The sequence below is a fragment of the Tachyglossus aculeatus genome, chromosome 5, assembly GCF_015852505.1.
Source record: "Tachyglossus aculeatus isolate mTacAcu1 chromosome 5, mTacAcu1.pri, whole genome shotgun sequence".
In the NCBI taxonomy this organism is placed as follows: domain Eukaryota; kingdom Metazoa; phylum Chordata; class Mammalia; order Monotremata; family Tachyglossidae; genus Tachyglossus; species Tachyglossus aculeatus.
The window spans coordinates 66,760,416-66,785,108 of record NC_052070.1 but is presented as its reverse complement, the minus strand read 5'-3'; the positions used below and the strand labels follow the sequence as shown (position 1 = coordinate 66,785,108).

Below are 24,693 nucleotides of genomic sequence, written 5' to 3'. Positions count from 1 at the left end.
GTGGATATGAAGGAAAGGGATGTTCGTACCTTGGTGTCTGTTTAGAGTCAGTGTTTTGCAAGGTTTGCAAGTGTCTTTAAGATTCAGATTGATCGAAGCATAATTTAAAATTTCTGGTAAATGGAAAGGAGGTAACTTGTAAAACTACCCCTCTGTAATTTATGTTGAACTGTTTGTGGAAAACAAGTTTGCATAATGTAAGGAGATATTGACCACAGTGACCGCTTTAGTTAGTGAAAGAGATAACGCTGACCCCAAATGTGCTTTATCATCACTGAAAAAAGGAAACAAACCATAGGGGAGTAAGAAGACCGGCTGATGTTAGAAAAAGAAAGAAAAATGATGGAGAACTGATTACCAGAGTTTCACTTTCCTCTGCAGCAACACACAAAATAATAGTACAAAGATACTTCCTGTTTCAATAGACCTTGGTAGGAAACCACATCCTATCATTACTTTATTTGGGAAAAAAATGATACCTTTTTCCCTGACACTGTTATAATAATAATAATGATGATGATGATGGTATTTGTTAAGCACTTACTATGTGCTAAGCACTGGGGTAGCTACAAGGTAATCTGGTTGTCCCATATGGGGCTCACAGTCTTAATCCCTATTTTACAGATGAGGTAACTGAGGAACAGAGAAGTTAAGTGGCTTGCCCAAAGTCACACAGTTGACACATGGCAGAGCCAAGATTAGAAACCACGACCTCTGACTCCCAAGCCCAAGCTCTTTCCACTAAGCCATGCTGCTTCTCCACAGAAGCCACAATTGGAGCAGCCAACTTGCCCATTACCTTTTCTCTGATCCCACTGCAGGAGGAAAAATCCATTTCTTAAAATACGGTGCCTCTGTCAGAGGTTGAATCCTGGTTTGACCCAGTATGGCATTTCTAATGTTCTTCGGGAAGGGAAATCCAATTCAACTGAGAATCTATTCAGCCTTTCTGCTCCTGACCGAATACGCAGTATGGACAAGAAAGCAGTACTCCTTATCACTCCACTATGTTGCTCTGTTAGACTTTCAGTTGGCAGAAAAGCTCAGTAAAGACATTCAGCCAAAAGGAGTGGGAAGGCCCAAAATTTAGTTGAACAAGAGAACTAAAGCGATCTCCAAGTGTTTGAAAATCTCTCTACTTCATTCATCTTGATAGCATTTTTCTCATGGGAGATGAATGAAAATTTCCAGCTGTGCCACTTTGGTTTCCTATCCTCAAAGTTGTCTTTTTCACTGTGAGTGTTTCTTATGGGATTAGCATTCAGTTCACAAGGAAAGAGCAACCTGTTTTTTTCCAGAGAGTCATGTAGCCATGTTAGAGAGTTTGCCTAGCTGGCTTTGTGTTCCATGGCTTTCTGGTCCCAAAGCCAAAAAATCTCAGTATCAAAGGGTACTTCAGGTAATGTCTCACAAAATGTTATTTCATTTATGCCTCCTTGATCATGGAAGAGCTAAAGAACCCTCATTGAGGCTAGAACAGATTCTAAACCATCTTTTATACTTTTTGGATAGCTGTTTTTTTTTGCTTAAACAAATGAAAAGGTATCTTTTTAAAAGTTCTTATAACACTCTCTTATACAGAGAAATCAAAACAGGTAAGGTTTCAAGATTTAATTTAAATTGTAGGAAAGGGGAGAAACCTATTGAAATGTTTAATACCAGTAGAAGGATCCTCAAGTGAAAAAGCAGAGAAGTAGACTGAGCACTCTTGTGTTGTTGTCAGTGAACGTCTGTAGCAGATGAGAAGGCTAGTATTGCCAAGTTACTCTCTAAGTGCTTGGGTTTAAATATAATAGCTCAGCAGACTACCACAGTAGCATGGACTTAGTTTGTGAGGGCTAAATACGATTAATTGTATTTATTGAGCACTTACTGGGTGCAGAGCACTGTATTAAGTACTAAGAAGCCATGCTAAGCAGTTCTTAGAGAAGCAGCGTGGTGCAGTGGAAAGACCATGGGCTTTGGAGTCAGAGGTCATGGGTTCAAATGCCGACTCCGCCACTTGTCAGCTGTGTGACTTTGGGCAAGTCACTTAACTTCTCTGTGCCTCAGCTACCTCATTTGTAAAATGGGGATTGACTGTGAGCCCCACTTGGGACAACCTGATCACTGTGTACCTCCCCAGCGCTTAGAATAGTGCTTTGCACATAGTAAGCACTTAATAAATGCCATCATTATCATTATTATTATTATTATTATTATTACTAAACCTGGCTCCACTACATATCTGCTGTGTGATCTTGGGCAAGTCACTTCGCTTCTCTGGGCCTCAATTACCTCATCTGTAAAGTGGGGATTAAGAGTGTGAGCCCCATGTGGGACAGGGACTGTGTCCAACCTGATTACCTTGTAACTACTCCAGTGCTTAGAACAGTGCTTAGCACATAGTAAGTACTTATCAAGTACCATTATTATTACTAAGGTGAGGGTACAATTTAACAGGGTTGGTACACAAGTTCCCTGCCTCAAAGTGTCTTCTCCCAGTTCAAGATATAAATAATTCTTAGCAGGTGTGTTAGTACATCTGGTAGTTCTTAGGGAAGGGCAAAAAAAAATCACACACAAAAAATTAACAGGTGCAAATTACAGCGTGGTAGGTATTTTTCAGGTTTTTTTCCCCTCTTGTAGCAGAAGTATGCAAGCGGGTAGTGGAGTGAACAGCGTCTTGGCCCCTGCCAAGAGTCATCTGCCAAGCTACTTAAAGCTTGGCATTTATGTAGTGCTTTTCATCTTCAAAGGATTTTACAAACCTTCTTTAATCCTCACACCCAGCCTGGGAGGTAGTGTTATTCCCATTTTACAGCTGGAGAAAGCAAGACATAAGTAACTCATCCAAGGTCTCACAGGGAGTTAAGCGTCCAAGCCACTGCTGAAATCCTGGTGAGCTGAATCCAGCTCTTTAGTCATTTCTCCAACTCTGCCTCTAGTTTATTTTCAAGTGAGCTTGTATCCTATCAAGGGGCGGAGGCATAAAAATTGCTAGCAACTACTAATTCTGACAAAAAAGAAGTATTAAGCCTGCTATTCTGGTGGATAGCAATCAGATTTAATCCCAGGAAATTAGTACAATAACAATAATGGTATTTGTTAAGGGCTTACTATGTGCCAACCACTGTTCTAAGCACTGGGTTGGATACGAGGTTATCAAGGTTATCCAGTCTCACGTGGGGTTCACAGTCTTAATTCCCATTTTACAGATGAGGTAACTGAGGCACAGGGAAATGAAGTGACTTGCCCAAGGTCACCCAGTAGACAAGTGGTGGAGCCACAATTAAAACCCAGATCCTTCCATCTCCCAGGCCCGTGCTCTATCCACTAGGCCACGATGCTTCTCAAGGACAAGGAATAGGAGGCTTGATTGGAAGCATTTCAATCTGAGAATGAAGGAGGGGAATAAATGTTGGGAGAAAGAGAGAGACAGTAGTGTTAGTAGCTTACACAGACCGCTTAGAGGAGAAAGCCATCTAATTGCCCAGTAACTTGTGCCGATGGTTAATTAGTTCATGGAAATGCGTACTTGTTTAGAAGAAAACACAACACAAGAACACATTCAGGAGTTGCAGCTGCAAACAAATTTGATACATCCCGTGCACTCACCGCTCTGCTGGAGTAACCTCTTTAGTGCAATTAGAGAACGCGTGCCTTGCCGCAAACCTGCATAACTTGTGTGAAAATCAGTGATTGGACCATGGAATGAGGGCAGTGATGGTTCACCAGAAGACCCTGATTTCATCAGATTACAACCATTTAATTTTGGGAAGCTATAATGTTTTTTGAAAGAGGGCCTCATCTGTATACAAGACCCGTTATTGCAAAATTTCAGAGGTCGGCTTCCATAACTCAGTGTTATGAGTTGTGCATTAACAGCTGAAAGGAATACTTCTATTTTGAAGAAGGAATTAGTGCCAGATGATTTTTAAAAAGGTCACCTCTGTCTCTAATTCACCACTGGAAAAGTGCTTCGATGCCTGTGATTTAAAATTTGGGCAGAATAAAGTGGTTGATCCTTAAAAGGCATAAACCTCTTTGGTGGAAAGAAATACTGGGTATCTGGGAAGAGTTAAGGTTTTTAAAGGGTACCTTTTTATCTTAAATGAAATGTAGAACATCATATTATATAGAATGTGTTCTGTTCCGTAGTTCTGCGGAGAGGAAAATAAGAGGAAATTGGCTTAAAACTACAGCGGGAGGAATTTAGTTTAAATATAAGCAAGAATTTCCCCACCCTGAGGGTTAAAAATAGAAAGGGGTTACAAAGGAAGATAGAGAAGCAATGTGGCTCAGTGGAAAGAGCATGGGCTTTGAAGTCAGAAGTCATGGGTTCAAATTCCAGCTCCAACAATTGTCAGCTGTGTGACTTTGGCCAAGTCACTTAACTTCTCTGTGCCTCAGTTACCTCATCTGTAAAATGGGGATTAAGACTGTGAGCCCCCCATGGGGCAACCTGATCACGTTGCAACCTCCCCAGCGCTTAGAACAGTGCTTTGCACATAGTAAGTGCTTAATAAATGCCATTATTAAGGAAGATGGTGGAATCTGCCTTTCGGAGATATTTTAGAACAGGGTACATAGAAAATATATCATCTGCTGGAACTTCAAATACCAGGGGATAAGATTGGTAAAAATAGGGAAGAAGTAGGAAGAAATTACTTTGTATGTGACTTTTACCAAGGTGTTCACCCTCTATACCTTGGCCTGCTTCTAAAGGAGTTATGAAGAATAGTGGTATTTGTTAAGGGCTTACTATGTGCCAGGCACTGTATTAAATACTGGGGTAGAAATAAACAAATCAGGTTGGACACATGGGGCTCACAGTCTTAATCTCCATTTTACAGATGAGGGAACTCAGGCACAGAGAAGTGAAATGACTTGTCCAAGGCAATACAGCAGACAAGTGGTGGAACCAAGATTAGAACCCAGGTCCTTCTGACTCAAGGCCTGTGCTCTGTCCACTAGGTGATACCGCTTCTCCTGAAGAGTAGCCCTATCATTTCTGATGTGTATGGATTTATGCAAAATTTAACTTTTATCCAGGGTCATGATATTATGATCAGTCATCTTTGGCCTTAGTCAATGTAGGTATCTTTGAAGCATTTTCTGCTCCTGCCTTGCTTGCTAATATACACAAAAGGCCCAATCCGTGTGTTTGATCACCATCATTCTGCTATGCTTGATTTCCCACTGGTAAGTGAAATCATCCAGATTGTTATAGAGTGAATGAAGGAATCAGTGGGAATGTTGATGAACCAGCAAAGCGAGAATGTTAGAATGGGCCTTCATGACCAATCAGTCAATCAGTGGTATTTATTGAGTGCTTACCATGTTCAGAGCACTGTACTAAGCGCTTGGGAGAGTGCAATACAAGAGTTGGCAGACACGTTCTCTGCCCTCAATGAGTTTACAGTCTAGAGGAGGATACGGGGGGCACAGACAATACCAATGAAGAATTCATAAAATATAAATTAAAAAGAAGTGCGGTGGGGTTGAGAATGGGGCAAAAGACAATTCTGGAAATCAGGTGCTCATGACAAGCATTACGTTTCCTCTCCCAGGCTTCATCTGTCTGGCTGTCCCTGAAAATGCATAAGTAATGGAGAACCTCCATATTCTTAGATGGGCTTGGTTCAGGATGGCGAGTGAAGGGACCAGAAGGGGAAAAGCCTGGCACAGTGGATAGAGCACAGGCCTGGGGGTCAGAAGGACATGGGTTCTAATCCTAGCCCAGCCACTTGTCTGCTGCGTGACCTTGGGCATGTCACTTTACTTCTCTGTGCCTTAGTTCCCTCATCTGTCAAATGGGGATTGAGACTGTGAGCCCCATGCGGGACAGGGACTGTGTCACTCATTCATTCAATCGTATTTATTGAGCGCTTACTGTGTGCAGAGCACTGTACTAAGCGCTAGGGAAGTACAAGTCGGCAACTTATAGAGACGGTCCCTAACCAACAACGGGTGTCCAACCTGTTATGCTTGTAACCACCCCAGCACTTAGTACAGTGCTTGGTACATAAGTGCTTAACAAATGCCACCATTATTATTACTATTAGAAGAATGTCCTATTCCCTGGGAAATATGGGAGATAGCTAGAGAAACTTAAGAGTCCCACAGGAAGCATTTATACTAACTCCTGTTTCCTTGGTGAACCAGCCTAGTGTTAAATACAGTTGCCAAGCCCATTCCTGAGCCCTGGCCAAGACCTTTGAGTCCTTTGCAGATCCACAGAAGTAGCCCTGCGAGGGCATTTCGTGGCATTCCGGACTCAAGCACGACTTGTCGATTGCTCCGGCGGGAGCATTTGATTTTACTTTTAAAATGTTTCGGGTGAGAGGAGACACTGGCTGGACCGAAACAAAACGATCTCCTGGGACAGATGTTGTGGGCTTCCAAAGAGGAGTAAATGAGGTTTTAAAACGTGTATTGCGAAACGAGTGACTAGCCAGCTGATCATTTAATTAATTGAAAGCCTTCTCTTTAAGGGTTTCCTGGAACTCCACTGCCACTTGTTGTTAGTTTCTTGAAACTGCAGAACTTTTAACTGCAGAATTTTTAAGAAGAGCCTGCATAGGGTGCATGATAGAGCAAATGATTTAGGTGATGAAGCTGAAAATGTGGAATTCAAATATTACAGAGTAACACCTTTCACCGTTAATTCAGTTCATGATCTGTTGGACACTTATTGTCTCACTCATCTCATTAGGCAGTGATCTTGTTGGCTGCGATGATTATGTTAGCATTCTATATTTGTAACAAGGGATGGTGGTGGGGTTGCCTGACAATAATCGCAGGCTTTGAAGAAGCTTATTTAGTTTAGATGCCAGTGTTGACTAAAATCTTAATTCAAGTCAAACAAGTATTCTTTTGAGAAGACTTGAGCTACGAAGGGTAAGAGGGAGAGAGGGGTGGAAGGCAAAGGGATTTTTTTTTTTGTAATGAAAGGCTGAAACATCAACCTTGGGGAACAAGATTACTGTATAAACTGAAATCATTTTCATTCTCAAATGTTCCTGTCTCGTTAATCATATGTCTTCTTTGTAGAATCATTTGAATTTGGAAAGGAAATGGATGACCCTGTCCTGAGAAGCCTATTAATGCATTATTTGATTAGGTGTAGGGCAACTCAGACAAGGATAGTGATCAGTCCACCCCCAAGTGATTATACTCTGCATGCATCAAGATTCAAGATCTGTTTGTTTTTCATGGAAGGATTTTAACTACTCTTGAAGGACAGTTGTCTTGAAGAACTTGAAGAATAGTTGTCTTGCTTGAGAACAGATACAGCCCAAACAGATCTGTTACTCATATTCCTTCACTCACCCTTTGCTTTGTGGCCTGACCCACCCCTGGAGAACGTTAAGTTTCATAGCCTTCCATGATTCTAATATAAAAATAGCACCACAGCAGATTATTTGTCTCAGGTGATTCCAATGGAAACACTGTCCATTTGGAACTGTCCTTAATAATAGTGATACTAATAATAATAATTGGGATAGTTGAATAGCATTTATTATGTGCCAAACACCATATTAAGCACTGAGGTAAATAAAACAAATAAGGTTGAACACAGTCCCTGTCCCACATGGAGCTCACAGTGTAAATAAGAATGGGAGACCAAGTATTGAATCCCTGTTTTACAGATGAGGTAACTGAGGCACTGAGTAGTTATGTGACTTGTCCAAGGTCAATCAGCAAGAAAGTGGCAGAGCCAGGATTAGAACCCAGGTCCTCTGACTCCCAAACTCTTGTTCTTTCTGCACCACACTTCCCACACTACAAAGTCCCTGTATTCACCAGGATGTGGCTGTTCTCTCTCCTGCTCTTGAGTTAGTCATCAGTCATATTTATTGAGTACTTATTGTACGAAGCATTTGGGAGAATACAATATTACAATAAACAGAAACATGTGGAGGCCATCCAGTTCCCACTTAGTCCAAGGAGGTGAGTGTCTGGACAAGGGAGGGAGATGAGAATGAAGATGGGCTCAGCTTGATCACCCCCTGCTTGTAGAACACAAGACCCAAACTCCATCACCCAAATGTGGACCAGAGATTTATTTCCTGCCTTGTCTTCCTTAAAGTGGTTCCAAATGCCTTGGGTCATGGTTGAAATTTGTTCAGGGTCCCCACAGGTCATCAATATCCTGGGGCTGATCCACGACCTAATAGAAGGAGCCCAGGCCTGGGAGACAGAAGACCTGTGTTAAACCCTATTCCACTACTTGTCTGTTTTGTGACCTTGGGTGAGTCACTTAATTTCCCTGTGCCTTGGTTTTCTCATCTGTAAAATGAGGATTAAATCCTACTTAGACTGGGAGCCCCTCGTGAAATAGGCACTATGTCCAACCTGACATTTTCTTGTGTATACCCTAGAGCTTGGTACAGTTCCCAGCAAATAATATGAGCTTAACAGATACTAAAAAAAAATAATAGTAAAGAGAAGACATAAGTCTCGGAGCTGCTTTAAACCAGAACCAGCCCAGATGGTTTATTTATTCCTTATAACTCAGAGACTCACATTTTTCAGTGTGCGGTGGAGGGGTGAAGTGATAACAACTCCATTCGCTCAGATTATCACCCAATAGCAAAGTTAGACTAAATTCTGAAATAACTAAATTTAGGTCTGATTCAGGAGCCTAATGAAGTGTAGTATTGAAGTACGTAACTATAGATTTCACCAGATGCTTTTAAGCTAGTAGGATATGCTCATATGGTCCAATCAAGTTTTCATTTCCGTGGTGGCTATACGTACGCTTTTATCTTATATACTTTGTAGGGAAAATGTTCAGTAACTCTAAAGACCATAGGGTTCACAATTAAGATAATTTTGTTGCTTCAGCAACCTGCACAAGGAAATTGAACCGGAGGTTATCATTTCAAATTTCTGAAATCATCATTAGATGTTAAACATGAGCAAAAATATGGAAAATCCAGAAGAATCATAGTCAACCATTCAATTATTGCCCTTCAAGATCCTCCAGTTCTCCCTGGTTTTCTGAAGTGAAAAAGTCTATTTTCCTAAATAATTCCAATCTATTATTATAAATGCTTATATCGACTACATGGAAATGTTAAAGCAGTAACGAATGCTTTGAATTCATAGTTTCAGATTGTACAAGGAATTATTCTTGAACAAATCAAAATCAACTTAAGCACCAGCGTGGGAAAGTTGAATTTCAAATTGCAGTATTGCTAATTACAACCCTAAAACATGTTACATAACCTGGAATGCAATCAGTAGATTTTGTCAAGTATAAACAAAAACATCCCAAGTAATGAAGGAAGTAGCTTAAACACTTTGGACAAATATTGTATATTTAGCGAACCCAAATTTTAGTCATCTTAAATGATTTGTCTTATCGAAGTCAGAGGATACAGCAATAGTAACTAACAATAATAATAATGTCATTTATTAAGCACTTACTATGTACTAAATACTGCTGTAGGTACAAGGTAATTAAATTAGGTGCCTGGCTCACAAATTAAGAGGGAGTGCAGATGGCTTGTTCCCATTTAAAAGATGAGGAAACTGAAGCACAAAGGTTAAGTGACTTACCCAGGGTCACATAGCAAACCAGTGACAGAACCAGGGCAGTACTTTGGTCTCCCGACTCCCAGGCACTTGATCTTCCCAATAATGTGCTGTTCAAAACACTGTCATTCCAATTGAAGTAACAGGAAACTAATACCCTTAAGACCGCAGTTCATTGTTAGCAATCAATTCTGAACTTTTTTTACTGAGACTTTATAGGAATGCACTGATGGCGGATATACTACAAGTGGTAATAGTTATAGTATGGCATTTGTTAAGCACTTTAACTATGTGCTAAATGCTGGGGTAGTTATGATACAATCAGGTCAGACACAGTCCCTTACCCACCTGCAGCTTACAGTGTAAGGGAGAGGAAGAAGACTTCCCATTTTACAGATGAAGGAACTGAGGCACAGAAAAGTTTGTTACTTGCCTAAGGTCACATAGCAGGCAAGTGTATCTACCCCAGCGCTTAATCAATCAATCAATCAATCAATCATATTTATTGAGCACTTACTATGTGCACAGCACTGTACTAAGCACTTGGGAAGTACAAATTGGCAACACATAGAGACAGTCCATACCCAACAGTGGGCTCACAGTCTAAAAGGGGGAGACAGAGAACAGAACCAAACATACCAACAAAATAAAATAAATAGGATAGAAATGTACAAGTAAAATAAATAAATAAATAGAGTAATAAATATGTACAACCATATATACATATATACAGGTGCTGTGGGGAAGAGAAGGAGGTAAGATGGGGGGATGGAGAGGGGGACGAGGGGGAGAGGAAGGAATACAGTGCTTGACACATAGTAAATGCTTAACAAATACCAAATACCATACAAATACCCAAAACACAACCGCAATAAGCAGTTGTATAAATACAGAAATAACATGCATTCAGAAATGGAAGGTCTATTGTCTTGGAGACACACAAATGTATACTAAAGGCTATGAAGTAAGTTTAGAAGATTAGACTTAAGTGAGGATTCCTTCCTGACTGTGCCCTGTTTTTCTTATTTTTATCTTTGAATTCCATATCATCGGTGATTCTGAATGTTCAGGTAGGCTAATTATTGTATTTCTTAGGACGTCACTTTGCTGTTGGAATTTGAGAGCCCTCCACCCCAAGCAGGGCATACACTATGCCCACTTAGAAATGCAATGCACTGAATCTTGTTCCAGGGCTTTCTTGGCATAATGGACATTAATTATGTAGTTCATCTTCCAGGATGAGATGTTTTTAAATAATTGAGTTGATAGAATATGTGCGAGGTAAACCTGTATCTATACCTTCCAATTTGTCGAGACATCATTATTAAAGTCAGATTGACTTTAACCAAGTCAAGAATCATGCACAATATCTGAAATGATATTTATCATGATATATTTTGTCAAAAAAGGATGAATCGAGGATTCTTAATTTAGAAGGCAGCCACTGGTAATTTATTCATCATCTTTTGAATTTAGGTTAATGGTGTCTGCTAAATAAAAACGGCTTTTGCGAGCATATTTTCCTCTAGCAACATATCCAAGATTTTCAGCCAGTATGGATTTATGACCTTTTAAAACTAACGCTGAAGGAATGAGATTGGAGGAATCGTTTTAGTATCTGTTTAGCTTCCGAGACTTAAAATGCAAACTCTCCAGTTCTTTCAGGCTTTGAAATGCTGATTCCAGCCTTCTTGTGGGTTCTTAAACACCTTCTCAAATGACCCATTTTAATAACCCAAAAGCTATTATATAACGAGCAGCCATAATTTAGTCCAGGGCTCTAGAGGGAGACCCTCACAGTTCAGCAATGAATAGTTAATGCAGTATAATGTTTAGCAGGTTATTAGTTTTCACTATACAAATGCTGATCAGGGAACACTTTTATAAGGTGTTTAAAAGAAAATGTAATTAACTGGTTGCGTGCTTCTGTTGCAGCTCAAATTGAAATTATTCCATGCAAGATCTGTGGAGACAAATCATCAGGAATCCATTATGGTGTCATTACATGTGAAGGCTGCAAGGTAAGCCTTTTTGGGTTTTGTTTTCTAATAAAATGCTGGGATTTGCCATGGCAGCTTTGAATTATGCTTTTGTAAAACTTGAACACCCTGAAATTTTAAATGTTCTGACATGACATTAAATAATTGAGACATGTGGGTGTGGTTATAAATGACCTCCGGGTCTCAAAGGTGTAGGATTCAGAAGCTGCAAGATCAACTGCTCCAAAATCGAGTGTTTGTTCTAGTATGACACTCCTTCTGCTTTCTCCCCCACCCCACCGATCTGCATTTGCCCATCTTTTATTTCAGTTAGAGCCGAGTAAGCCTTTCTCCCAATGTGTAAATTGTGCTAGAGTATTCTACTAACCCCAGATTTGATGAGCAAGGTTATATATTTCTTACTGCTTAATGAAAAACTATTCAAACATTATACTGCTATGAATGTGCTTTTTGCTGCTTTTATCATGCACAGATACCTTGAAATGTATCAGAGTATGATTTGATGAAGTATCTCTTCAGTGCAGAGTAGGCATGTAACCAGGCAAGTTAAGCACCAAGTGTTAGCCTTGATAATAATAATAATGATGGTGTTTGCTAAGCGCTTACTATGTACTAGGGGTAGATACAAGGTAATCAGGTTGTCCCATGTGGGGCTCACCATCTTAATCCCCATTTTACAGATGAGCTAACTGAGGCACAGAGAAGTTAAGTGACTTGCCGAAAGTCACACAGCTGACAAGTGGCAGAGCCGGGATTAGAACCCACGACCTCCGACTCCCAAGCCTGGGCTCTTTCCACTAAGTCACGCTGCTTCTCGATGTTAATAATACTAATTAATCATAACTTTCGTGTTTGTTCAGGGCTTACTGTGTATAAGCAGTGTTCTAAGTGCAGGGTTAATCAGATAAGACATAGTCCCTGTCCCACATGGGGTTCACAGTCTAAATAAGAGAGAGTAGGATTTAATCTTCATTTTACCGATAAGGAAACTGAAGTAGAGAAATAAGTTCAGTCAATCAATTAGTCATTTTTACTGAGTAGTTACTGTGTGCAGAGTACTGTACTAAGACCTTGGGAGAGTACAGTATAACAGAGCTGGTAGCATCTTAAGAGACTTTCCCACAGCAGGCAAGTGGGGTCCTCTGACTCTCGGGCCAGGGCTCTTTCCGCTAGGCCATGCTGCTCCTTTTTGAACTTTATTTTGGCTTTGTAGATATATAACATAGTTTACACTTGTAATTTCTCCCTTTGGAGTGACAGTACCACCATCCAGGTGACTCCTGACCAGATCATTTTTCTAAAAAAACATTCAGTCCCTGTTTCCCCACTCCTCAAGAGCCTCCAGGGGTCACCCATCCATCTCCACATTACACAGAAACTCCTTACCATCAGCTTTAAAGCACCCAATAAACTCGCCCCATCGTACCTCACCTCATTACTCCTACTGCAGTCCAGCCTGTACCCTGTGATTTGGAAGTCATGAGATAATCATCGCTATTTAATAAGTACTTGCTATGTGCAGAACATGGTATTTAGTGCTTGAGGGAGCTTATAATATAGCAGGTAGGACTTCCAGTCAGTCATTCTGTCAGATGTATTTGTTGAGTGCTTACTATGTGCAGAGCACTGCACTAAGCACCTGGGAGAGTACAATATAACAGACACATTCCCTGCCTGCAACGAGTTTACAGATTAGAGGAGGAGACAGACATTAATATAAATGAGTAACATTACAGATATGTACGTAAGTGCTGTGAGGCTGCAGGCGGGTAGGGGGAATGAGTGATAGTGGTGAAATTCATTGGGACTCCATAAGCCCTCCCCGATGTTACATGTAATCATTGCAGGAAAGTCAGTGGCCTCCATCCATCCCTCCAAAACTGACTTGCAGGACAGACTTCCCACTTCAGCTGGGGTCTCTGGAGGGAGGCAGTCCGATGTGGCTGGCTGGAAAAGCCAGAGGTCTAGGCTTACTTGGGCTTCCCTTTCTATCCCTAGTTCTGTTTCTCTGTTGTTTTGTTTTGTTATGTTTGTTAAGCACTTACTTAGTGTACTAAGCGCTGGGGTAAATACAAAATCATCAGGTTGGATACAGTCCATTTCCCACGTGGGGTTCAGAGTCTTAATCCCCCATTTTACAGATGAGGTAACTGAGGCACAGTGAAGTGGCTTACCCAACGTCACACAGCACATAAGTGGTGGAGTTGGAATTAGAACCCATGACCTTCTGACTCCGCCCATGCTCTATCCACTAAGCCACGCTGCTTCTCATGAAACACTAACTTGCCCAAGGTCACGTAGCACATGAGTAGCCTAGTGGGGATTAGAACCCAGGTCCTTTGGACTCCCAGGCCTGTGGTCCATCCTCTAGGGCATGCTGTTCTGTGCTGCATTTTCTCCATTGCTCTTCTCTGCCACCTTCTTCATTTCTCCTCGCCACATTCCAGTTGGTGCCTTGAAGTCCAACTTCTCCAGGTTGGAAGAGGCAGCAGGGCTTCCAGGCCATTAACAGGCACCAGGGTGTGGTGGGAGGGTGGCAGCTTGGGAATGGACCCCTGGCCATTCTTCTCACAGCCTTCCTTCACCTCTGCCCTACCTCCTCCCATTCATTCATTCATTCTTTCAATCATATTTATTGAGCGCTTACTGTGTGCAGAGCACTGTACTAAGCGCTTAGGAAGTACAAGGTGGCAACATATAGAGACGGCCCCTACCCAACAGTGGGCTCACAGTCTAGAAGGGGGAGACAGACAACAAAACAAAACATATTAACAAAGTAAAATAAATAGAATAGATATGTACAAGTAAAATAAATAGAGTAATAAATACGTACATACATATATACAGGTGCTGTGGGGAGGGGAAGGATGGGGAGAGGAAGGAGGGGGCTCAGACGATGGAGGAGTGGAGGGACAGAGGAAAGGACAGAGGAACGGATGGAGAAATGGAGGGACAGAGGAACAGACGGAGAAATGGAAGGACAGAGGAACGGACGGAGAAATGGAGGGACAGAGGAACAGATGGAGAAATGGAGGAACAGAGGAACAGACAGAGAAATGGAGGGACAGAGGAACAGATGGAGAAATGGAGGGACAGAGGAACGGATGGAGAAATGGAGGGACAGAGGAAGGGACGGAGAAATGGAGGGACAGAGGAACAGATGGAGAAATGGAGGGACAGAGGAATGGATGGAGAAATGGAGGGACAGAGGAACGGCCTTGCTTCCTACCTCTCAGGTGGGCCTTCCTTCCCAGCTGCATAGACTTCTTGCTAAAGCCAAGCCAGGTTTCCATGCTACTGCATGGACATGCAAATCAAGCACTTAGTACAACAGTGCCCTGCTCATAGTAAGCACTCAATAAGTACCGTTTACTGATTGATTGGATAAGAACAGACTTCTAGACTGTAAGCTTATTGTAGGCAGGGAAGTTGTCTACCAACTCTTTTATTGTACTCTCCCAAGAGCTTAATATGTGCTCTGCACACAATAAGCACTCAATAAATATGATTGATTCTGAAACAATGCTACCATCACAGTACAGAATAACTGACTTTATTATGACCTAATATGATTAAAAATATATAACGTGATCCCAAGGATTCATAAACACACTGGTAGTAAGATCATTTTATCCAAAGAAAGAGTCTTAGTAATAATAATTAGTACAGTCATTTCTTGTGTATTTCAAGGGATACATTCTCGAAGAACCGTGCTTTAAGGAAAGCACTTGTGGTTGTCAGTCCCATCCAGCATGCACACAATTTATTCCAGTATCTCCTTGAGCTGTATCTAGGTAGCTGCATGTTGTCGAAAGAACATTCCCGAATGTTGTCACATTGCAACCAAAATTCCATGTTATGGAAGCACCAATTATGCTTGGAAAACTGTCCACCGCACACCACAGTAGCGTCGCTTTAAAAAATAAATAGGGCTTTGATTTTCCTGCCCCAAAGTACACAACTCTGGGTACCACTGGGAGGAATTACGAGCTTGCAGAGGCAATTTTAGATGTGGGCAAATTGGGCGGTTGACCAGAGCGACCAATTTTCAGGGCCAGTGACTGAGGAAATAATCCAGCATAAAACTCCTGAATTAAGTGGAGCAGTCCTCAGTCAGGGGAGAAAGAACAGCCCCTCTTAGTACAGTACTTAGTGCTGATAAGTGTGGTGCTCTGCGCGTAGTAAGCACTCAATAAATATGATTGATTAAGATGCGAAACTACTGCACCATCCAGTTTTTCTGGTTCCTACTTCCCTTTCCTTTTATTTTTTTTAATGGTATTTTCTAATGCTTTGTATGTGCCAGGCAGTGTTCTTAAGTGTTGGGGTAGATACAAGATAATCAGGCTGGACATGGTCCCTGTCCTACAGAGAAGCAGCGTGGCTCAGTGGAAAGAGCCTGGGCTTTGGAGTCAGAGGTTATGGGTTTGAATCCTGGCTCCGCCACATGTCTGCTGTGTGACCTTAAGCAAGTCACTTAACTTCTCTGAGCCTCAGTTACCTCATCTGTAAAATGGGGATTAAGACTGTGAGCCCCACGTGGGACAACCAGATCACCTTGTATCCCCCTCAGTGCTTAGAACAGTGCTTTGCACATAGTAAGCGCTTAACAAATGCCATTATTATTATTATTATTATTATTAGTCTTAATCCCTATTTGACAGATGAGGTAACTGAGGCACAGAGAAGCCAAGTGACTTGCCCATGGTCACTCAGCAGACAACTGGAAGAGCTGGGATTAGAACCCAGGTCCTCTGGCTCCCAGGCCCATTCTCTAGGCCATGCTGCTTCCCACTACAATGCAATAGAATTGGTAATAATAATGGCATTTATTAAGCGCTTACTATGTGCACAGCACTGTTCTAAGCACTGGACACTGTTCTAAGCCCAAGATACACAATTACTGCCCACAAGGAGCTTTAGGATTGTGAGCTTCTTGGGGACAGGGGAGACATGTCTTGCTTTTGAAGTATTCTCCCAAGGGCTTAGCAATTCACAGCTCTGCAGACACTGAATAAATACCACAGAGTGATTGACTGATAGGTTTTCGTAAAAGTATATATTCGATGGTGTAGCCATTCACCTGACTGTCATAGGAACCTTGGATCCCTTCCATCTTAATCATTCTAAGGTGATAATTTCACAGTGGGCGTCATTGTGACAAATCGTGAATTGATGCCAAAAGTATAAAAAAGTTATCTAATTTTATCTCTGTATGATAGAACAATGAGTATATGAGACATTTTTAGAAAACGTCTAAAACTGAATGTCTTGGGAGAGAGAAAGCAATAAATCTGTGTCGTTTTCGAGTGATGGTCCAAATATTCTGAAAATCAAAGTGAATTAAAGAGATCCCAGGAATGTTTGCATTTGTTTTCAAGAATAGTTGCATTTTTAAATATATGTATTTGGGAGAGAGTAGCTCTTGCAAGCCCTACAGTTGACAGCATCTTTCTGCAAAAAAAAAACCTGGTTTCGCTATTTGGGATACTTCTGGCTTCATCAACTTGGCTATTCCTCCAACCAATTTTCAGAAGTAAAATATATTCATCCAGAAAACCAGCAGGGTAATGGTTGAATGACAAGGGGAGAACCAACCCATAAAGATGTGGACTTAATAATTATAGCATTTATTAAGCATTCACTTTGTGCCAAGGATAATCCTAAACTCTGGAGTAGATAGTCGTGAAAAGTGTCCCAGAAAAAGTGATTATTCAAGAGATGTTTGGGAGAAATGGGGAGAGGAACCCAGTTGCACTTTCCCAAGCACTTGGTACAGTGCTCTGTTCACAGGAGGTGCTCAATAAATACAATTGATTGATTAAGTCTAGGATAGGTTGTAGCCATCTGACTTCCCCAACATTGTAGACAGCACTACCATCCCATAACCTTGGCATTATTCTTGACTCATCTGTCTCATTCAATCCGCATATTCAGTCTACCACTAAATCCTGCCGATTCAACCTTCATAACATCACTAAAATCCTCCCTTTCTTCTCCATCCAAACTGCTATAAGGTTAATCCAAGCACTTTCCCATGTCTCCCTATTCCAGTCCATACTTCACTCCGCTGACCGGATTCTTTTTCTACAAAAACATTCATTCCTTGTTTCCCCCTCCTCAATAACCTCCAGCAGTTGCCCATCTACCTCCACATCAAACAGAAACTCCTTACCATTGGTTTTAAAACAATGTCACTTTGCCCTCTCCTATCTCGTGGCTCAGTGGAAGGAGCCCGGGCTTTGGAGTCAGAGATCATGGGTTCAAATCCAGGCTCCGCCAATTGTCAGCTGTGTGACTTTGGGCAAGTCACTTAACTTCTCTGGGCCTCGGTTACCTCATCTGTAAAATGGGGATGAAGACTGTGAGCCCCCCGTGGGACAACCTGATCACCTTGTAACCTCCCCAGCGCTTAGAACAGTGCTTTGCACACAGTAAGCACTTAATAAATGCCATTATTATTATTATTATTATTATTACCTCACCTCACAACTTTCCTACTACACCCAGCCCGCACATTTAACTTCTTCAATGCCAACCTGCTCACTGTACCACTATCTTGTCTATCTCACCATTGACCTCTCGCCCTCGCCCTGCCACTGGCCTGGAGCATCCTCCTTCTTCATATCTGACAGATGATCACTCTCTCCACTTTCAAAGCCTTATTGAAGACACTTATCCTCCAAGAGGCCTTCCCTGAGTCCTTTTCCTTTTCTCCCACTCCTTTCAGCATTGCCCTGATTTGCTCCCTTTATTCACTCTCCCACCCTGAGCCTAGCAACATTTATGTACATATCTGTAATTTATTTAATATCTGTCTCCTCCTCTAGACTGTAAGCAGGAAATGTCTCTGTTATGTTCACTGTACTCTCCTAATCACTTAGCACAGTGCTCTGCACACATTAGGTGCTCAATAAATATGATGGAGTGATGAGTGGGACCTGCAGAGATGGTGAATTGTAGTCCCAAGCCACTCATTCATTCAGTCAATCATATTTATTGAGCACTTACTGTGTGCAGAGCACTGTACTAAGTGCTTGGGAAGTACAAGTTGGCAACATTTAGAGATGGTCCCTACCCAACAGCGGGCTCACATTCTAACCATGAGAGATGAATTGTCCTTGAGGCCCAAATGCCATTGCAATTCCAAAGAGAGGTGAAAAAATAAATGGGCATTCTGCTGCCATTATGACTAGGAAAATCTACTCTGTGAACACCACACTTGGGAGTGTTCTAGCCTCTTTTTCCAAATGAGGCTGACAGGATGATCAAGGTCATTGCGGTGTGTATTTATGATGTATTCTCTCCTAGCTCCTCTGATTTCTGCAGTTCTCCATTTCAACCCCATAGAGACTCTTCCATTAACCAGAGAAGCAGCATTGCCTAGTGGATAGAGCACAGGCCTGGGAGTTAGAGGGACCTGGGTTCTAATCCCCCTCTGCCATTTGTCTTCTGTGTGACCTTGGGCAAGTCACTTACATTGTCTGTGTCTCAGTTACCTCCTCTGTAAAATGCGGATTAAGATTGTGAGCCCCATGTGGGACAAGGGACTGTGCCCAAACCGATTTGCTTGTATCCACCCAGTACTTAGTACAGTGCCTGACACATAGTAAGCACTTAACAGATACCATTCATTCATTCAATAGTATTTATTGAGCACTTACTGTGTGCAGAGCACTATACTTATTATTATTATACAACCCCCGACTTCCCACTCTGACTCCTCTTGTCTCGATCCACGCTATCTTAGACTTTGACTTCTCTTTACTGCCTCATTCTGAGCTGGTATTTATTTTTCTTTTTTCCCCCCTATGGAGATACTTAGTGCTGTGCCAATACTTACCCAAATACATTTTCTTCTTCCTCTGAAATGCTGTCCTAACTAGAAGACATCAAGTAGAGTATTTCATCCCTTTCAAATTATTTTTTTTAATCTCAAAAGTATACTGAGAAACCAGTTGGAAAAAGCACCCCAAATTCCTAAATGTTAATTGCTGGTAATCTTGCAAAAGCTAATGACACGTGGAAGCCCATAAGAATTAGTGATAAATCACGGTGTTATGAATAAGTCTTGGTTGTCACGAGCAAACATGTAGCCATTCCAAAACGTCTGCCATTAGGTTCCAGCAAGGCAGCTGTCAGCTGTTTTCTTGTAATTAAACAGCCAATGAGCAGCTAATTAAGACATATGTGTATACAGAAGTGGAAGTGGGTATGTTAATGAACTGCAGGAATCAATTCATTAAGTGAAAATTGTCAAAAGACCAAACATCAGATCAGCGTTTCAGCCTCTGCTTTTCTGAAAGGAAAGCCTTTGAAGTGAGAATCATGATACGAGCAGAGTACAATTGAACCTCACTTCCACTAAGCTAGTGTGGCAATATTCAATCACCCAATAGGCAAATGGTCCAAACTATTAATAGCCATGATGAGAAATGCTGTTTACATTTCAAGCTTTTCTTCTGGCTGACTTGCAGGTGAAAATGTGCTTTGTTGTCCTTTTCCTAATCCCAGTATTCAGCACCTTGTGAAATAACCTTAGAGTGAGCTATATGTCAAAACTGGCAACAGGAGTTTGGCCAAAGAGATGAAAGGGGGTTTTTTTTGTTTTTTTTTTTTTAAGGCTGTCCTGGATTGTTAAAGTATTTCTTGTATAACACCTAGCATTTGCTTATTGTATGTTTTCCTGTTCTGGAAATGAGAAAAAAAAAAACATAGCATTGGTCATGTGGTGAAAATATTGACTTTATCTTCATCAACGGGAAGGTGTTAGCAAGTATTGAAATGTGGAAGCACTTCTTTGGGGGGGACTATATCTTAGAGGAATTTAGTATCCACAAAAGGAGGATAGAGGCAGAAAAAAAAAAAATCCAAGATTGTTAGCTTGAACTAATAATAAAATGTAATCAGAGATAATAAGAAAAAGGAAATTCTTTTAAGTAGAGGGACTCAAGAAAACTATTGTCTTGTATAAGATTGTAAGAGAGACCAGAAAACAGGTTGATTAAAAGCTATTTGCAAACCAGAAATTCAGTTCTCTGCCTCTGGCTCTTTGTGCTTGGAGACAGTATTCTTGATGTTATCTATATTCCATTTTTACGAAGGTTATCGGAAAGATTAATTCATGATCTGCAGGTGTTTCCACACTGTCAAATCTGGGTTCTAATCTCGGCTCTGCCACTTATCTGGTGTGGAACTTGGGTAAGTCACTAAACTTCTCTGGGCCTCAGTTACCTCATCTGTAGGGATTAAATTCTCCTCCCTCTTACTTAGCTTGTGAGCGCTATGTGGGACGTGGACTATGCCCAACCTGACTGGCTTGTATCTACCTCAGCACTTAGAACGGTGCTTGACACACAGTAAGTGATTGAGAAACACCATTAAAAAAGAAAAAAGATGCAGCTCATTCTCAAGTTAGAAAACCTTCTTGCTGTCTGCTTGGAGGCGCATTGCTGCTAGACTCTAACATGTGGGCTATATCGAAAAGAGCCACCCAAACTTAGATGGCCAGACACCAACGTGAATCTTTTGTCATCCTGCCCTGGTAGTCCATGACTAGCTATTGCTCTGTGCTTCCTGACAAGTTTAACCACTACTCTAGATATATTTTCAATTAATCAGTAGTATTTATTGAGCACTTACTGTGTGTAGAGAGCACTGTACTAAGTGCCTGGGAGAGTACACTATAACAGAGTTGGTGGACATGTTCCTTGCCCACAACAACCTACAGTCTAGTCTGTTTTGCCCATCTTGCTTTGGTACTGCGCCAGTTACACTCACCAGGAAAGTGTTGTTTAGACATTTAGCCCTTCAGGTGGTGGTAATAATGATGATAATAATAATGGTATTGTTAAACACTTAAATATGCCACGAACTGTACAGAGCACTGGGGTAGATACAAGCAAATAGGGTTGAACACCGTCCCTGTCCCACATAGGGCTCATAGTCTTGAACCCCATTTTACAGATGAGGTAACTGAGGCCCAGAAAAGTGAAGTGACTTGCCAATGGACACACAGCAGGCAAGTGGTAGAGCTAGGATTGGAACCTATGACTTTCTGATTCCCAGGCCAGTGCTCTATCCACTGTGCTATGCTGCTTCCCTTGTTAGTTGAGCAGAATTTTACTAAGAAAACCATCATTTTAGTAATTTTGGTGTGGCTGTGCCCCAAGAGACAGCATGACTTTGTGAAACAAGCACTTATCAGGGAGTCAGAAACCTAGGTTGCAGTCCCAGCTCTGACTCTGACTTACCATTTGACCTTGACCAAGTCGCATAACCTCTCTGGGCCTCATTTTATTCCCCCGAAAAGTGGGGATAAAATAGATTGTGAACCCCATGTGGGACAGGGACTGTGTCCAGTCTCATAAACTTGTCTTTACCCTAGTACATAATGAATGATTAATAAATGCTATGAAAAGAAAGAATACGCAATTGCTTGGTGACACTAATGTGTAGCAGTACCAGTCCTTTCTTCCTGGATTTTGTCTGGCCTTTATTAAGAGGACTATGTCCAGAACTGGATGCCACATTTTTTGTGAGATGCAGGGAAACTGGATTGGATCCAAAGAACCACTATTCGAAGTTTGAGAAATGGATCATTAAAAGAAAGGTTAAAGGAATTAGGAACTTAGAGAGTATAATTGATGCCATTACTGGCCCAGACCATCCACCCCATCCAATATTCTGTCTCAGACAGTGGCAGCAGGGTACTTTAGAAAAACAATGTGGTCGTTGCCTTCCTTGACATCCACATAATAATAATAATAATGATGATAATAATTGTAGTATTTCTTAAGTGGTTATTATGTTCCAGGCACTGGACTAAGTGCTGGGGTAGATATAAGATAATTAGGTTGGACTTAGTCCATGTCCCACGTGGGGCTCACAACCTTAATCCCCATTTTACAGATGAGAGAACTGAAGCCCAGAGAAGTGAAATGATTTGCCCAAGGTCTATCCATTAGGCCATGCTGCTTCCCCACTAATGTTTTCCCACCTTTTAGAGATGTTTAGAGATGTAGAGTCTCTAACCCCTGATTTTCCCTCTGGTGACTCATTGTGGGCCTGTTATCATCAATCAGTCAATCATTCTTGTTTGAGCATTTATTGTGTGTAGATAACTGTACTGAATGCTTAGGAGAGTATAATAAAACCAAATTGGTGGGCAGTTCCCTGCCCACAATGAACTTACAGCCTAGAAGAGACATTAAATAAATCAATTACAGATAGGTACATAAGTACTGTGGGTCTGAGGAAGGGGTGAATAAAGGGTGCAAATCCAAGTTATTTATTCTTTATGGCATTTGATAAGCTCTCACTATGTGTCCGGCATTGTACTAAGCACTGGGGTAGATACAAACTAATCAGTTCGACACAGTCCATGTCCCTTATGGGGTTCACAGTATTAATCCCCATTATAGAGATGAGGGAACTGAGGCACAGAGAAGTTAAGTGACTTGCCCAAGATCAAGCAGCAGACAAATGGCAGAGCTGGAATTGGAACCTAGTTCCTTCTGACTCCTAGGTATGTGCTTTATCAATTAGTCAACACTGCTTTCCAAGTTATATTGAATTGACTTATTTTCTCCAGTGAAGAAGGTAGTAATGACCAATATCTGCCTTTGAAAACATGAGAGATTGTAATACAGAAATTTAGTACCAGATATTTGCTATCTCCAATAATGATGAAACAAAAAAAGGGCTCAAACTGAAACAAGATATATTCAGGACAAAAGTAATACTTTCCCAATACCTGGAGTTGATTGTTAAAAGAAGTTACAGAGTCTTCTCTTGGGGAAATTTACAAAAGCTGGGATATAAAGCTACCTGCCTTCATGGTTAGTTGTAATCCTGCATTGGTGTAGGGAGCTGGACTAGATCTTTCAATCAGTGGTATTTATTGAGCACTTACTGTGTGCCCAACACTGTACTAAGGGCTTGGAAGAGTACATTTCTGTAGAGTGGGTAGATGTGATCACAGCTCACTAGGAGCTTGTAGTCCAACAGGAGAGGTAGACATTAAAATATATTAAAGATAGGGGAAATAGCAAAGTATGAGGACATGTATTTAAAGGCTGAAGGTCGGGTGAGCACCCAATCTTTGAAGGGTACAAGTCCAAGTGCACAGGCGAAGCCAGGTGATTGTCTCTCTTTATTGCTGAATTGTACTTTCCAAGTGCTTAGTACAGTGCTCTGCACACAGCAGGTGCTCAATAAATACGATCAAATGAATGAATGAGACAGAAGGGAGAGCTAGTAGGGGAAATGAGGGCCTCATCAGGAAAGGCCATTCATTCATTCATTCAATCGTATTTATTGAGTGCTTACTGTGTGCAGAGCACTGTACTAAGCGCTTCGGAAGTACAAGTTGGTAACATATAGAGACAGTCCCTACCCAATAGCGGCTCACAGTCTAGAAGGGGGAAACAGACAACAAAACAACACATATTAATAAAATAAAATAAATAGAATAGTAAATATGTACGAGTAAAATAAATAGAGTAATAAATCTGTACAAACATGTATACAGGTGCTGTGGGGAGGGGAAGTGGGGGAGAGGAAGGAGGGGGCTCAGTCTGGGAAGGCCTCTTGGAGGAGTTATGCTCTCAGTAGGGCCTTGAAGGGAGGAAGAGAGCTAGCTTGGTGGATGTGTGGAGGGAGGGCATTCCAGGCCAGGGGAAGGGCATGGGTCGGGGGTCGGCGGCGGGACAGGTGAGAACGAGGCAGAGTGAGGAGGTGAGTGGCAGAGGAGTGGAGGGTGTGGGCTGGGCTGTTGAAGGAGAGAAGGGAGGTGAGGTAGGAGGGGGCAAGGTGATGGACAGCCTTGAAGCCGAGAGTGAGGAGTTTCTGTCTGATGCGTAGGTTGATTGGTAGCCACTGGAGATTTTTGAGGAGGGGAGTAACATGCCCAGAGTATTCCTGCACAAAGATGATCCGGGTAGTAGCATGAAGTACAGATTGAAGTGGGGAGAGACAGGAGGATGGGAGATCAGAGAGGAGGCTGATTCAGTAATCTATTCGGGATACGATGAGAGATTTAACTAGCAGGGTAGTGGTTTGGATGGAGAGGAAAGGGTGGATCTTGGCAATGTTGCAGAGGTGAGAACAGCAGGTTTTGGTGACGGATTGGTTGTGAGGGGTGAACAAGAGAGCAGAGTCGAGGATG

At 41.7% G+C, this 24,693-nt stretch overlaps 1 protein-coding gene across 1 annotated transcript in view; it reads left to right on the top strand.

Annotated features, from left to right (window-relative positions):
- Positions 1-24,693, top strand: part of RORA (RAR related orphan receptor A) — a 125,512-nt gene that overhangs the window by 66,492 nt on the left and 34,327 nt on the right. Inside the window, exon 2 of the mRNA XM_038746181.1 lies at positions 11,461-11,546. Within this exon, the coding sequence (XP_038602109.1) occupies positions 11,461-11,546 (86 nt within the window). The remainder of the gene's footprint in view (positions 1-11,460; positions 11,547-24,693) is intronic.